General features: G+C 47.3%; 1 protein-coding gene across 9 annotated transcripts in view; it reads left to right on the top strand.

The window, feature by feature from the left end:
- TRIM37 (tripartite motif containing 37) overlaps positions 1–16,731 on the top strand; it is a 54,752-nt gene that overhangs the window by 9,186 nt on the left and 28,835 nt on the right. For 8 of the 9 annotated variants that reach the window (XR_004694011.2, XR_004694012.2, XR_004694013.2 and 5 more), the window contains 6 exons: positions 281–321; positions 1,362–1,478; positions 2,868–2,955; positions 7,163–7,285; positions 8,260–8,383; positions 15,506–15,573. Coding sequence is in view for 6 of the 9 variants with exons in the window: in XM_060283095.1 (XP_060139078.1) it covers positions 281–321; positions 1,362–1,478; positions 2,868–2,955; positions 7,163–7,285; positions 8,260–8,383; positions 15,506–15,573 (561 nt within the window). In the remaining 3 variants the exon portion in view is untranslated. Of the gene's footprint in view, positions 1–280; positions 1,479–2,867; positions 2,956–7,162; positions 7,286–8,259; positions 8,384–15,505; positions 15,574–16,731 lie in introns of all 9 variants that reach the window. The other variant, XM_060283096.1, reaches the window with a different exon arrangement.

The raw sequence follows: 16,731 nt of genomic DNA, 5'->3' as shown, positions 1-16,731 counted from the left end.
GCATTATGTATTATGGCATTTATAGTTTGATTAATATTATGTATGCTTTCTAAATGTCCCAGTGGCTTAGACCCTCACATAAGTTAACTTAACAATATTGATGAAGGGAAAGTTTGTAATCCCTCCCTTCCCCCTGCAACCTCCTGCACCCCTGAAAAGCCCCTCTGGAGAGTTACTTCTGATAAATAAGTCCAAATCTGGAGAGATCTGTGGCATATTATCTTCTAACACTTCTGAAATTCTCCAGTCTCTTATGATATATCTATCATTGTTTTGACAGCGCTGGCTGACAGAACAAAGAGCTCAGTGCCCTCATTGCCGGTAAGCTTACCTCTAAAGCTCTATTTTGTTTTAGTTGGGGGCACTTATTTTTGCTGCACTGTTTACTTAAGGTGAAGGTGGATGGCAGGTAGCCTGTAGGCCCGTTTTGACCTATGAAGCAATGTTATTTGACCCATAGTGGCGTTACCAAATCAGGGTATGGTAAAAACTTGTCCTACAAATGTGGAAAAGAAAGGAGTTTTCAAAAATTGTGTGAGAGATTCTACCATCTTGCTGTTGCATCTCTCTTTTGGTTCTGTGGCCGAGCACCTTTTTAGCCTATGTAGAGCATCCTTCATTGTCTAGATGCACCTGGCCATTCTGGCGGGGACTGATGGCAGTTGTAGTCTACAACATCTGGAGGTAACCAAGTTGAGGATGGCTGGTGTAGAGCCTGAATGCTCATGAATAATTTTTTTGTTTTTAGGTTCCAGGATTTTCAAGGAGGATTAAATTATTTGCAAGGCTTCCCGAAGGAGCATTAAAACATTTTGCAGTTCCTCATGAATTTATTTCATATGAAACTGTGTGAGGTCAGAAGGCAAATTCCAGTTTCCTCCCTCAGTCAGGGCCTCACTAATGGTCCCTCCCCTTCAAACTCCCAGCTGTGTTCAGTCAATCCATTAAATGTCCTAATGGCTGGGGGAAATGATGAAAATTAATACATATCTAATTTAGTGATTTACCTTTAACTGCATACATGCCAGCCTCCTAATAATAATGTTTGCTTGAATATTCATGGAGGATAAGGCTATCAGTGGCTATTAGCTAGAATGGCTGTGCTCTTCCCCAGTGATGGAGTTAGTATACCTCTGAAATAAATAGGGGTGAGGGCTGTTGCACTCAGGCTGGCCCTGGGGGCTTCCCATAGGCATCTGTTTGGCCTCTCTAAGAACAGAATGCTGTATTAGATGGGGTTTTGGTTTGATTCAGCAGCCAGGCTTTCCCTGTGTTCTTGCTTTCGTAGAGTGTAGGAATTGGTTCCTAATTGCTAAACTAAATTCCTTGCAATCTTACTTGGGAAAACTAATTACTTGCAGGGCCCCACTCCAGCTGCGAGAACTTGTCAACTGTCGTTGGGCTGAGGAGGTCACCCAGCAGCTTGACACACTTCAGCTGTGCAATTTGAACAAGCATGAAGAAAATGAAAAGGACAAGTAAGTGGGATTAGACTGCGAGTTTTGATGTGCCTTGCTTAAAGACTGGTTTAATTCTGCTCAGAATTGGGAAATAAAGTATTCTGGCTATGTAACATTTGTTGCCATCGTGTCAAGGGCTGGATTGACAATTGTGTTAAGTAAGATGCCAGAGAGTTTAGATCTTTTCTTACAGTGCAACTATTTAACAACAGTCTAAATAAAGGGTCCATAGCTTTGGCTGGCCTTGGCAGCCAAATTTGTGGTCATCAGAACCCTGCTTCTCCCCTTATTTTTTAGTTTTGTTTTTTTTAGCACCTTGCTCTTTTTCTCAAGTGTAACCAAGTCCAAGGTCTACACTGACTCTGATGTAACCAACTTTTTCATTTCATTGAGAAATTGTATCTTGGGGCTCTTGAATGGCATGAAGAACATAGGAAAACTCTCAAGGTGTTCAGCTTGCCTTTCTCAGGATGTATCCCCCCCAAAGAATTTTAGTAATTTATTTGCTCCATTCTGTTGTAAAATATTTTACTATAGGAATGGGGGAGTGCCGGTAGGACAAGCACAAAAGAAACAAGTTCAAATTTAGAGGACAGTGGATGAGTGAAAAATATCAAGAAAGAGGCTATGGGGATAATGTTAAGAGGTCTGTTTTGCCTCTATATTTCGCCCTATATGACCATGATGTGGGTGGGTGCAGGGAGCACAAGTAATTCCTGATAGACACTGGACACACTGTATTATTTTAAGACAGTAATATTATTGGGATAACTTATCAAAAGTGGTGTGCAGAAGAGATGAGAGATTACTAGCATTTGGTTGTGAACATGCCCAAATTCAGTGAAGAATTAACCACACACTAACCTTAAAGGGACGTGGGTGGCACTGTGGGCTTGCCAATCAGAAAGTCAGCGGTTTGAATCCCTGCAACGGGGTGAGCTCCCGTTACTCAGTTCAGCTCCTGCCAACCTAGCAGTTCGAAAGCACGACAAAGTGCAAGTAGATAAATAGGTACCGCTACAGCGGGAAGGTAAACGGTGTTTCCGTGTGCTGTTCTGGTTTGCCAGAAGTGGCTTTGTCATGCTGGCCACATGACCTGGAAGCTATACGCCAGCTTCCTCGGCCAATAATGCGAGATGAGCGCCGCAACCCCAGAGTCGGTCACGACTGGACCTAATGGTCAGGGGCCCCTTTACCTTTACCTAACCTTAAAGTAATTCTGTTTCTAATTTAGCAAATCAGAAATGTGACTAAACTAGTCTGATTCCAGAGCCTGATAATGGCAAGTGAAAATGAATTTCTCATTAGTGGCACTAAATTTTGAAGAACGATTGAGAAGCAGTTTTGCAAAAGACATGTTTGTGTGTGTTTTGCAAACTCTTTTCTTTACTTCCTCCCTCTCCATAGGTGTGAGAATCATCATGAAAAGCTCAGTGTCTTTTGTTGGACATGTAAGAAATGCATTTGCCACCAGTGTGCTCTTTGGGGTGGAATGGTAAGTGGCAGAATAGTTTTCTCTGTGTAAGCTGGAGCAAGGAGCTTCCTACTCAGGGCCAAAAGCACAGAAAGGATGGTATAATTTTGCTTTATTTAAAATAATACTGTATATATGGTTATGATCCTGAAGGTTTCATTTTTTAATTTTTCATAGCTTGTTTCTATCATTACAGAAGAACATTGCTTGTGCCTTCTTAAAAAGAACAAAGCCATCCTTCACCAAATATAAAACTACTTAATTGAAACATTAACTGATTCATTTTAGGATATACAGGTGACACTCGAAAAATTAGAATATCATCGAAAAGTTCATTTATTTCAGTAATTCAGCTTAAAAGGTAAAAGGTGATGATTATGGTGTACAGCTGAAGAAAACCCCAAATTCACAATATCAGAAAATTAGAATATTAAATTAAATAAATAAAACAAGGATTGCAAATAGAACAATATTGGACCTCTGAAAAGTAGAAGCATGCATACGGTATGTACTCAGTACTTGTTTGGGGCCCCTTTTGCAGCAATTACTGCCTCAATGTGGCGTGGCATGGGTGCTATCAGCCTGTGGCATTGCTGAGATGTTATGGAAGACCAGGATGCTTCAATAGTGGCCTTCAGCTCTTCTGCATTGCTTGGTCTCATGTCTCTCATCTTTCTCTTGGCAATGCCCCATAGATTCTCTATGGGGTTCAGGTCAGGCGAGTTCGCTGGCCAGTCAAGCACAGTAATCCCATAGGCATTGAACCAGGTTTTGGTACTTTGGGCAGTGTGGGCAGGTGCCAGGTCCTACTGGAAAATGAAGTCAGCATCCTCATAAAGCTTGTCTGCGGAAGGAAGCATGAAGGCTGCATTGACCCTGGACTTAATAAAACACAGTGGACCAACACCAGCAGATGTCATGGCTCCCCAAATCAACACAGACTGTGGGAACTTCACACCGGACTTCAAGCATTTGGCATTGTGTGCCTCTCCATTCTTCCTCCAGACTCTGGGTTCTTGGTTTCCAAATGAGATGCAAAAGTTGCTCTCATCAGAAAAGAGGCCTTGGGACCATTGAGCAACAGACCAGTTCTTTTTTTTTCTTTTGCCCAGTTAAGACGCTTCTGACGTTGTTTCTTGTTCAGGAGCAGCTTGACAAGAGGAATACGACATTTAAACCCCATCTCCAGGATCCATGTGTGTGGTAGCTCTTGATGCACTAACTCCAGCCTCAGTCCACTCCTTGTGAAAGTCCCCAACACGTTTGAATGGTCTTTTCCTGACAATCCTCTGCAGGCTGCGGTTATCCCTGCTGCTTGTGCACCTTTTTCTTCCACACTTTCCCCTTCCACATAACTTTCCATTAATGTGCTTTGATACAGCACTTTGGGAACATCCAACTTCTTTTGCAATTGCCTTTTGAGGTTTTCTCTCCTTATGAGGGTCTCAGTGATGGCTTTCTGTGCAACCCTTCCCATGATTGTGATTCCTACTGAAGTAGACTGAAAGACCATTTAAAGGCTCAGGAATCCTTTGAAGGTGTTATGGATTGAGTAGCTATGGTAAACACTATTCTAATTTTCTGAGATTGTGAATTTGGGGTTTTCTTCAGCTGTACGCCATAATCATCACAATTACAACAAATAAAGGCTTGACATATCTTGCTTTGCATGTCACGAGTCTATCTCCTATATTGGTTTCACCTTTTAAGTTGAATTACTGAAATAAATGAACTTTTAAATGATATTCTAATTTGTCGAGTTTCACCTGTAAATAACTTTCCATTACTCAGATCCCTTATCTCTGAAGCAGTTAAGTAATGCAGGTTATTGATCCATCACAAAATCCTGAATAACTGAATAATAATAATAATAATAATAATAATAATAATAATAATACCCCAGCCACTCAGGGTGGCTTCCAACAGAAAAATAAAACACAATAATCTATTAAACATTAAAAGCCTCCCTGAACAGGGCTGCCTTCAGATGTCTTCTAAAAGTCTGGTAGTTGTTTTCCTCTTTGACATCTGTTGGGAGGGCGTTCCACAGGGCAGGCGCCACCACCGAGAAGGCCCTCTGCCTAGTTCCCTGCAACTTGGCTTCTCGCAACGAGGGAACCGCCAGAAGGCCCTCGGTGCTGGACCTCAGTGTCTGGGCAGAATGATGGAGGTGGAGACGCTCCTTCAGGTATACTGGACCGAGGCCATTTAGGCCTTTAAAGGTCAACACCAACACTTTGAATTGTGCTTGGAAACTTACTGGGAGCCAATGTAGATCTTTCAAGACCGGTGTTATGTGGTCTCGGCGGCCGCTCCCAGTCACCAGTCTAGCTGCTGCATTCTGGATTAGTTGTAGTTTCCGAGTCACCTTCAAGGGTAGCCCCACGTAGAGCGCATTGCAGTAGTCCAAGCGGGAGATAACTAGAGCATGCACCACTCTGGCTAGACAGTCTGCAGGCAGGTAGGGTCTCAGCCTGCATACCAGATGGAGCTGATAGCTGCCCTGGACACAGAATTGACCTGCGCCTCTATGGACAGCTGTGAGTCCAAAATGACTCCCAGGCTGCACACCTGGTCCTTCAGGGGCACAGTTACCCCATTCAGAACCAGGGAATCCTCCACACCTGCCCACCTCCTGTCCCCCACGAAAAGTACTTCTGTCTTGTCAGGATTCAACCTCAATCTGTTAGCCGCCATCCATCCTCCAACCGCCTCCAGGTACTCACACAGGACCTTCACTGCCTTCAGTGGTTCTGATTTGAAAGAGAGGTAGAGCTGGGTATCATCCACATACTGGTGAACACCCAGCCCAACCCCCCTGAGAACTTCTGGCAGAGAACTTTGTTTAAGGTTTTTTTTAAAAAATTAAAAAGTGTGTTTTGAAAAAGAAATCTACTTTAACTATGAAAATCTGATTAGCTCAGCCAGCTGCTACTGTATATAAGCTGAAGTACTGTGGAGGCATAACTCTTTTACATTCCAAGATGAAGAACATCCTTGCTCAAAACACATTGGGAAATCATTTTTATACTTCTGTTGTATTCAACAGCACCTTTTCCTATATGTGCCCACCCAGGACCTAAGTTCTTCTATGGAGGTCCTCTGGAGTAGCCCCTCTGGCTGAGATTCAAGGGGTGCTGATGAGAGGAAGAGCCTGTTCAGCAGAGGCTCCCCTATTGGAGTGGTCTGCCTAGGGTAGCTTGCTTGGTGCTGATTTTACCATCTTTTGGGTGGCTGATGAAGATGTTCCTCTTACCCTGGAACTTATAAAAATATTTTTTTCATTTTCAGCTTTTAACATTTATTGACTGTAATAGTGTTAGTTAAGGCTGTGATTGAGGGGGTTGTGCTGTTTTTGCAGATTGATGTATTTATGCTGTTGGGTGGGGGGAATTTGGATAGTGCTGGTTTTTAGCTAGGGTTTTATTGATTATATTTGCTATATTGGACGTGTATAACATTAAAATAAATCATCTAGAGGCTTTTTTGTTTAAGGCAACTCAGAAATAGATTTGCTGCTTTTGTTTACCTTTCTGGTTCATTCCACCATCAGTGTCAAGATGCCTCACTCTACATGCAGATCTCATACTTTAAGGTTCCAACAGTGCTATTTGCTTTAGAATTTCATGTTTATTCATTTGGCTCATGGTAGGTGTTGGCACTTGAAAGGGAGGATTACATTCATGTGATAGTTTTCTCTCAACTTTGGTATAACTACCAAATAGTAGCCTAACTACCACCCACTACTCAATGAAACCTCTGATTTGAACTGCTTTGTTGGAATAACATTCTTTAAATGTCTAGGTCTTTTAAAAAAGAAATAAAACTACCTTTAATGGAGGAAACTCTGCCTTGACAAAGTAAGTCCTTTAGGTCCCCTAAACCTTGAATTAGTCTTCCCATAAGAGGTGCGCCTGGGAGCTAATTTAGCCTTTTCCTGAAATGGTATATACATGTTCAGAGTGTCAAGCCAGTTTCAAATTAATTAGCTGAAGAGATGCACAGTGAATACAGAACCTCACTTCAGGCACTCACTTTGGACTCAGAATAGATTTCTGCAGGAAGTGTGTGACTGGAACAGAAGCCAGATCCAAGGCTTGTTAACACATTAAAGGCAAGAGCCTTGTTCAGATAATATTCTATGGGACAGTCTCTTAAGAAGGAGATGGGGAAGTAACCTGTCCTGTCCTGGTGCAATGAAGCTGAAGCCTCTGTGTCTTTTTAACAGCATGGAGGACATACGTTCAAACCGTTAGCCGAAATTTATGAACAGCATGTCACAAAAGTAAATGAAGAGGTGGCAAAGCTTCGCCGAAGACTTATGGAGTTGATCAGTTTGGTGCAAGAAGTGGTAAGGGCAATCCTCATACCCATTTTGGATCAACATATCGTTACAATTGTGTTCTTAGGATTTTATCTATTTATTAAATTTATATTGTGCACCTTCTACAAAGGAAATATACACTGGAAAAATATCATGCCTATAATGGGCAATTTTGCTTCATGCATCCTTTGTGTTGGGTTGCAATCTGTAGACTTAGAAACTTGACACATTGGGTATTGTATTCTGCTTCATACTCTGCTTGTTAATTCATTCATTAAAGCATTCTGGCCATTGCTGCTCATTAGCTGAAAAGCCTTCCAGAATGACTTACTATTGATAAATAAAGAAAAGATAGTCCTTGCCCTCAAATCTTGCCATCTAAACACAACACAACAAGGAAAAAAGTGTTGGGGCAGGTGGGGAGCAAGCTCAGGCACCAGTTTTCTTGAAATCACCAGAGGGCGCTCTTTAGAACACAAACAAAACAAAATGCACTTGCACAATAAAAAAGAAGTATGCATGCTACTTACTTTTGGGGGTTGTTATGATGGATGTGTCTAGACAATAGCTTTGTATAATAGATCATGTTTTCATTATAGCTAGTTACAGGTAGGTAACTGTGTTGGTCTGATGTAGTCGAAACAAAATAAAAAAAATTCCTTCCAGTAGCACCTTAGAGCCCAACTAAGTTTGTCATTGGTATGAGCGCTCGTGTGCATTTCATGTTCAGGTGTCTGAAAAAGTGTGCATGCACACGAAAGCTCATACCAATGACAAAATTAGTTGGTCTCTAAGGTGCTACTGGAAGGAATTTTTTTATTTTGTTTCATTATACGGTAGCTAGTTTATGCTGTGTTCAAATGATCATGATGGTGCTGATTGAATCAACATCTTACAAGTAAATCAATCAAAAAAACATTTACAGCTGCAAAGTGACTTACTTTTAACTGGTTTGTGAATTTTCCAGCTGGTAGTAAACTAATGTCTTGTGTGTCTTCCAGGAAAGGAATGTAGAAGCAGTACGCAGTGCGAAAGACGAGCGTGTTCGGGAAATCAGGAATGCAGTAGAGATGATGATTGCTAGGCTAGACACTCAGCTGAAGAACAAACTTATAACACTAATGGGTAGGCTTGCCTTTTGTTTTGTTAGATTTTGGGGTAGGCATCTTGATTTTGGCAAAACTGTTGGCCACTTGAGATAAGAGTGATCCATAGAACAGGGGTCTCCAAACTTACTGGGCTTCGGGGGTTGGGGGAGGGCGTGCAGGAGCGCGGGCGAGCACGGAGGGCAGAGGAGCGTGCACCCATACGCATGTGCACACGCTATTTCTGGCACACTTCCAGGTTGCAGGTGCACCGGAAATAGCTTGTGCGTATGCGCACGGGCCTCCTCCGACCCATAAGTGCGCCGAAAATGATGCTTGCGCATGTGCGTACACTATTTCCTGTGTTCCTGCAACCCCGAAGTGGGCAGCCATGCCTGTAAGCGTGGGCAGCGGCAGCGGGGGTCGCAATGGGCCCGATAAATGTGTCCTTTGGGCTGTATCCGGCCCGCAGGCCGTAGTATGGGTATCCCTGCCATAGAACTATAGCTTGCTCTATCCCAAAAGGTTGGTAATAATTAGACCGAGAAAGCAAATATATTGATGCACAAAATAAGTTATATTAGAATAATTAAACAGTACAGTGATGTGGCTGGTGGGTGCTCTTTTTCAGGCATGTCAGGTTTGACATAGTTGGTATTTTGCCACCAAGTGAAGACATACCGGGGTACCTGTTTACTCAGACTTTTTAGATCTTGTAAGGAGTGACTTTTACCTTCACTGCTGTGCTTAGCTTTGCTGGTTGTTTTAGGAACTTAATTATTTTATATTTTACTCTGGCCTGGAGTTGGCTGATAAAGAGCCAGCTATACGTATTTGTAATAAACAATAAAAATAAATACGTGTTTCAGGCAGGAGGTGTAGCTCACAAGTTATGCTGTAAGTCCATGATTTAACTTTGTATTAGACCTCAAATTCATGCTCTTAACTAAAATGGGGAAAAATGTTAACAAAAATACAGTGAAGTGGAATCATATTACTGCATATGAAGCATCTTAATTGTATTCTTTGTTACCTTACATGAATGATTTGTTACCTGTTTTGTTATTTGTTTTATAGTGTTACTGATTTTATAGGTTAATTCATTTTAGTTTTACTGTATTGAGCCTTCTATACACCCCTTGGAGACAGCTGTAATTAAGCACTAGAGTGGTTAAATAAATAAATGCATGAATGTAATGTATATATGTATGTTTTAGGAACTGGCCCTCCAAATTTTCTATTATCCCTTAAATGCCGTTTGGATTGGCATTAAAGCCCCAGGACAGTTTACTTAAAAGCCTATCTGTCACAGTGGCCGGAGTGGGCTACTTCAGAGTAACGACGCTACGCAGCTCTGCATTTTATTCTTTTATTGGTGCTGCGTATTTACAGTGCTGAAGTCATTGCTTTTTACATGGAGTGATGTGGTCAGTCGGTTTCAGAACCTCCGAATGGCTTTTGGCGCGTCTTTCTCCAACACAAAAGCTTTGGCAGACCCATCCTCTTTCCCCTCCTCTTTCTGCGTAATTCCGGAGTTGGGGGGATGGGTCTCCCCCCCTTATTCGCCCCTTCCTGTCCCACCTGGGACCCAGGCTCCTCTACCTTGCCTGAGCCTCGGACCCGACTTCCTGCTTCCCCACTGGCATCGGAACTCTCTCTGCTTTCCCCTGTGCTCGGGGATGGGCTTGAACTCAGGAGGGGAGGGACTTCGCGATATCCCCTGTCCCTCACATCCATCCCCCTCCCAAGCTCTCCTTCACCCCTCCCCAGGTCCCCCCCAGGTGTCGGTGACGACTGGAAGCCTAAGAACTCAGTGCTTTCCGAGCCCGTTGGTGTGAACACCTCCCCCCAGTCCTGCGAGCCCCCCCCTTCCGCCTGGGAGGACGGGAATCCCAAAAAGTCTGTGGCGTCAGAGCTGGTAGGGGTAAAAATGTTCTGCCAATCTGCTCCTTCCTCTGACTGGGTGGATCTCGGTGACACCCATACCTCATCCTCTGGTTCCTCAAACTCCGCTTCCCAGCGCCATGGTGAACTGCTCTCCCGTGCTTCCTCCCCCTCCCCCTCCCTTTCCATGTGCCAGGGCTTGGGTCTATGGGGAAAGAGGGCGTGAAATTCTTCTACCAGGAATTCCTCCTGTATCTGAGTGGCTGGGACCCATTCATTCTGGGACGGTGGAGCATCCTCCCATGCCATGAGGTACTCCAGGCCCCCCACCCCCCTCCTTGAGTCCAGGATGGCCGTGGCCTCATTGAGTTGCTCCCTGCCTTCCCTCTCCCCCCTTCCCTCAGGGGTTTGTTCGCTGCCTCGGAGCCTGCTGCTTTCCCTGTACGGCAACAGCAGCGATCTATGAAACACTGGGTGCACCCTCATGTCCTCTGGCAGTGCCAGCCTGTATGCCACCGGGTTGACCTGTTGCGTGACCGTGAAGGGGCCCAACCTTCTGGGCGCCAGCTTTTTGCACCTCCCTCTGATGGGAAGGCCCTCCGAGGACAACCAAACTTTGTCCCCCACCCTAATGACCTCCCCCGGTCTCCTGTGGCGATCTGCCCCCTTCTTGTACGCTTCCTTGGCTCTCTCCAAGTGTTCTCTGAGCTGCTGGTGCACCGTCTCCAGTTCCTCTGCCCAATCCTCAGCCTGTGGGCCCTCCTCCTCCTCCTCCCCCTCCCTCTCTGGGAAAGATCTGAGGTCGCGCCCGTAATTGGCCTTAAAGGGCGACACCCCTGTGGAGACGTGCACCGCATTGTTGTAGGCAAATTCTGCCAGTGGCAGGCGATCCACCCAGTCCGTTTGCCGCTGGCTGACGTAGCATCTCAGGTACTGCTGCAGAATGGCGTTGACCCTCTCCGCCTGTCCATTGGTCTGCGGGTGTCGAGCCGTCGACAAGCTGACCTCCACCTGCAGGAGGTTCATGAGCCGCCGCCAGAACCTGGAAACAAATTGGCGGCCACGATCCGAAATAACCCCTAAAGGTAATCCATGCAGTCGGAATACGTGGTCAACAAACAGTTTGGCTGTCTCTTCTGCAGAGACCGCCCTGGCACACGGTATAAAGTGGCACATTTTGGACATGAGGTCCACCACCACCAACACTGCGGTCTTGCCCCTGGAAGAAGGCAGATCTGTGATGAAGTCCATGGACACCACTTCCCACGGCCTGTGTGGTGTGGCTAAGGGCTCCAGCAATCCTGCTGGCGCTGCTCTGACCACCTTTGCCCGCTGGCAGGTGTCACAGCCCCGTACATAGTCTCGAACATCTTCCCGCACCCCTGGCCACCAGAAGTGTCTCATGACTAGGTGAGCGGTTTTGTCCCTCCCAAAATGACCCGCCGTTGGGTTGTCGTGCATCTGCTTGAGGACCGTACGTCTAAGCTGGGTGGTGGGCAGGTACAGTGCACCCTTGTAGAAAAGCATCCCCCTGCGTTCTGCAAAGTCTTTTGCCTGCTCCCCCCCCCCTCTCAGTTCTCTGAAGATGCGGTTGGCAAATTCATCCGCTGCCGTCAGTGCTGTGAGTTCTGCCTCGCTCACCACTGCTGCTCCGCAGGACCATGCTGACGGGGGGAAAATGTGCCTGGGTGCCGGTGGCGCCTCCTCCTCCATGTACTCTGGCTTGCGGGAGAGGGCATCCGCCCTGACATTCTGCTCTCCCGGGATGTAGTGTATGGAGAAGTTGAAGTTCGAGAAGAACTCTGCCCACCGTATCTGCCGCTGGTTGAGCACCCTGGCAGTTCTCCAGAACTCCAGGTTCTTGTGATCTGTGCACACCTGGATGGGGTGCTTGGCGCCCACCAGGACGTGTCTCCAGTGCTGGAACGCAGCGTGGATCGCAAGAAGTTCCCGATCAAACACCGTGTAGTTTCGCTCTGGCTGGGTCAACTTCCTGGAGAAGAAGGCACAGGGTCTCCACTCTCTGTTGGCGTCCAGTTGCAACAAAATAGCGCCCACAGCTTTATCAGAAGCATCTGTCTCCACGCGTAGAGGCGCGTCCTGAACCACGTGGAACAGGTTCTGGTCTGAGGCGAACACCCTCTTGAGGCTTTCGAACGCTGCTTGCGCCTCTGGCGTCCACCTGAACTTCTGCTTGCCTCTCAGGCAGTCAGTGATGGGAGCCGTAACGCGAGAGAAGTTCTTGATGAACTTCCTGTAGAAGTTGGCGAAGCCTAGTAGGCGTTGGGCATCTTTGCGCGTCCTGGGGCTGTGCCAGTCCAGGATGGCCTGCACCTTGTCCTTGTCCATCGCCAGCCCCTTGTCTGACAGCTTGTAGCCCAGGAAGTCCACCTCCTTGGTGTGAAACTTGCACTTCTCCAGCTTCACATACAGGTGGTTCTCCTTCAGGCGCTGCAACACCTCCCTGACATCTTTCACATGCTGCACTGGGTCATTGGAATAGATAAGGATGTCATCCAGGAAGACCAAGCATTTCCTGAAGAGGAGGGACCCCAGGACGTGGTGCATGAAGGCCTGGAAGCATGCTGAGCCCCCTTGCAACCCGAAGGGCATCACCAGATATTCAAAAGAGCCCAGAGGCGTGAACATCGTGGTTTTCCATTCATCGCCTTCCCGGATCCTGATCAAGTTGTACGCCCCCCTCAGGTCTAGCTTGGTGAAAATCTTGCCCCTGCGTGCCGCTGTCAGGAGATCATCCACTCTGGGCATGGGGAAAGCCACTGGCTCTGTCACTGAATTCAGCCGTCTAAAATCCACCACAAGACGGCGTTGTTGCGTGTCTTTCTTGTCCACCCAGAAGACCGGGCTGCCCCCTGCTGCCTTGCTTTCTCTGATGAACCCCCGCTTGAGGTTCTTGTCGATGAAAGCGCGCAGATCCTCCAGTTCCTGGTCTGACATGGCGTACAGCTTGGCTGGGGGTATAGTTGCCCCTGGCACCAGGTTGATCTGGCAGTCAAAAGGCCTGTGCGGGGGTAGGTGGTCGGACTCCGCTTCGCTGAAGACCTCCTGCAGGTCCCAGTACGGCTTGGGTATCGCCTCACCCCCTTTGACGTGCATGGTGGCCACCGTGGCTATCGGAGGCCCCTCCCCTGGTTGGTGCTGCATGCAATGTTCCAGGCAAAAGTCCGATCCAAAAGTGATGCATCTCTGGTGCCAACTGATGGAGGGGTCGTGGCGCGCCAGCCAGCTCATGCCCAAGACGATGGGGGGGTCTGAGATGGTGGTGACGTTGAATGCCAGTGTCTCTGAGTGCCTTCCCACCGTCATTCTCATGGGGGGGGTTTGATGAGTGATGGCCCCTCCCAGCAGCTCTCTGCCGTCAATGGTTGCCACGTGCAGAGGAAAATCCAGCTGCAGAAGCTGGATCTGGTGCTCTTCTGCAAAGTTTCTCGAGAAGAAGTTCGCTGACGCCCCACTGTCAATTAGGGCGAGGACTGTCAGGGGATAGCCATTTGGGAGCGTTAACGTCACTTCTAGAACCACTCCTGCTCTGGGAGGGGTGGGCTGGCTCTGCTCCTCTCTGTGCGGGTGGGTGGGCTGGGGCTGTTGTCTGCTGACTGTGCCTGGCTGCTGCCCCTTGTCTCCTGCAGCCAGGCTTTCCCGTTTCCCTGCTGTGGTGCTGCGTCAGTGGGGGAGGGCACAACCGTTCCCGCCTTTCCTTGCCACTCCCTGCGATGTGGGCAGTCTCTGACGAGATGCTGGGGGGAGTTGCAGAGAAAGCAATTCCCACCCCTTCCCTCCTTGCGTCTTGGCGCCGCTGGGGTTTGAAAAGCCCCCGCGCGCGCGCTATCAATCTGCATGGGTTCCTGGTCCTGGCTGGCCCCAGGCGTGGCTTGAAAGGGTTGTTGGGGGAGTGGCTTCTCCTGCGACCGTGGGAACCAAGCCCGCTTTGCGCGCGTTGCTTGCTTGTCGCTCCACCGGGATTCCTGTCTCACCCCCACCGCCAGAGCCGCTTTGCTCAGCTGATCCATATTACTGGGCTTTGGACCTCTCGAGAGCTCATCCTTCACCTCCTCATGCAACCCCAAGTAGAACGCCGCTTGCATTGGGGGTGACTCTAGTTCCCACCCCAATCTGTGCACCAGCATGGTGAATTTCGCCCAATACGCGCGAACTGTCATATTTCCTTGGCGTAAATTATGAAGTTCCTCCTTAGTCTGGTCCATATGACTATCGGACGAATACATCGTTTTCAAACCTTCTAGAAATAGTTTGACATTCTTCATGCAAGGATTCTTTGTTGCGATTAACGGTCTTAGCCACTCCCTGGCTGCCCCGGTAAGGTGCTCCACAATAAACGCTACCCTGTGCTCATCATCAGGGAACTCATCGTGGTGCAGCTCAAGAGCATACACAATCTCAGTCTCAAAGCCCTGATATTCCCTCGGGTCTCCATTGAACTTGCTTACTAGGGTCCCGGCTCTCCTTCCTGGCAGCACTTGGACTTGGGGTGCCCCTCCCGCCTTGTTTTTCTCTGCATCCAGCTTGTTTTGGAGGTCTACCGCCACCGCCCTTAATTCCTGCTCTCTTTCCTGTAGCGCTCTCACCTGTTCCGCAAGTTGTAGCCGGTCGTCCTGGACCTTCTTAGTCTCTTCTTTAGCTGCCTTCAATTCCCCCTGCGCCTGCAGCGACAGCTGCTGCAGTTCTTGCTGGGCTTGCTCCGCGATCTGCCGCCATCTCTCCGCCTCTGACACGCTCATCCCGGCAACTCCAAAGTAGCCCAAAAAAGGATTCGGAGGTTGCTGTCACAGTGGCCGGAGTGGGCTACTTCAGAGTAACGACGCTACGCAGCTCTGCATTTTATTCTTTTATTGGTGCTGCGTATTTACAGTGCTGAAGTCATTGCTTTTTACATGGAGTGATGTGGTCAGTCGGTTTCAGAACCTCCGAATGGCTTTTGGCGCGTCTTTCTCCAACACAAAAGCTTTGGCAGACCCATCCTCTTTCCCCTCCTCTTTCTGCGTAATTCCGGAGTTGGGGGGATGGGTCTCCCCCCCTTATTCGCCCCTTCCTGTCCCACCTGGGACCCTGGCTCCTCTACCTTGCCTGAGCCTCGGACCCGACTTCCTGCTTCCCCACTGGCATCGGAACTCTCTCTGCTTTCCCCTGTGCTCGGGGATGGGCTTGAACTCAGGAGGGGAGGGACTTCGCGATATCCCCTGTCCCTCACACTATCATTATTTGACTATGGCTTTCTTGTCTGGCTTAAATTAAATAGGTCAGAAGACATCCCTCACCCAAGAAACTGAACTCCTGGAATCCCTGTTACAAGAAGTAGAGCACCAGGTGATGAAGTTTGATTTATTTTTATCTGTCAATTCTCACTAGCAAATAGTATGCGTTTCTTATTTGGAATTGAATTTATATGTGTCATATGTAAATTCTGCAAACAGTACCCCAGTTTTGGATAAATATATATTCTGTATTATTAGTGGGTTGTTAGGGGAGGGGTAGTTTCTGCAGTGGGGGACACATTGTGGTCCTTCTGGGGTAGTATGTCCACCTTTGGTCCCCACTGCACTCAGTTCTCACCTGTGGATCCTAGAAGCTATCAGCATGTGTTAGCAGCCCCTCCCCCCAGGCTTTGACTTGCTGGCTAAACCAGGCGAGGGTAGCCGATAGTTCTCAAACCCTCGGTGAGTTAGTGATTTCCCCTACATGCAAGGCAAGCTCTGGTGAATTGAATGGACAAGACCAAGATTGGGTCCAATGATCAAGAAGGCAGTTTCTGCACATGCTGTAGAAGGAAGTGAGGGGCAGTTGGGGCTTGTCAACCTGGCAAGGTAGCCCAACTAGGAGAAGGAAAACTCTGATCCTAAGCCTCTGTTGCCTTGTGGTATATCTTCAAGAAAAGAAAAAGCTCAGGAGTAAACCCTGCACAAATCCAGAGTGGAATCTGATGGTTGGATAGTGCCTCCTTTCAGCAACACCTTCAGCCAAGCTGGTGCTAAATGTATTGCTCTGCTTTCCTTTTGACCACATCAGTGGGTAGCCCAGGACCTCCATGAACACTGCCCAGGCTTGCACCCTGGGGAGGTCACTTTGGTGCTGCTAACACAGCAGTTTGACTTCATCCCTGGAGGCACACTCCATTGTCTTTTGAGAGACAGATTCCAGCAATGATTAGCATTTAGAGAATTGCTCTTAGGAACACATTTTGTGTGTGTGTTTGTAATAACAGATGGCTATATACATCCATTCTGTTTTAAAGCTTGGATGCAGCAGAAGTATTCGTCTTCCTCATTTGGCAAATTAGAATTATTTTATTTTACTTGATTTGGTTGGCTTTCCTAGAAGTTAGTTTATTGTTTAAACATTGCTATGCTAGATATCCTTAGTCCTCTGTCTTGGCATTGCTGCTGCAGCTTAACTTTAGCACAGGCACTTTTAATATATTAAACCAATTAAAATGCTACCTCACTTGGTGAATTTATTGACATAGGC

This window comes from Zootoca vivipara, chromosome 15 (genome assembly GCF_963506605.1).
Source record: "Zootoca vivipara chromosome 15, rZooViv1.1, whole genome shotgun sequence".
Taxonomy (NCBI): Eukaryota; Metazoa; Chordata; class Lepidosauria; order Squamata; family Lacertidae; genus Zootoca; species Zootoca vivipara.
This window is presented reverse-complemented; position numbering and strand designations above follow the sequence as displayed.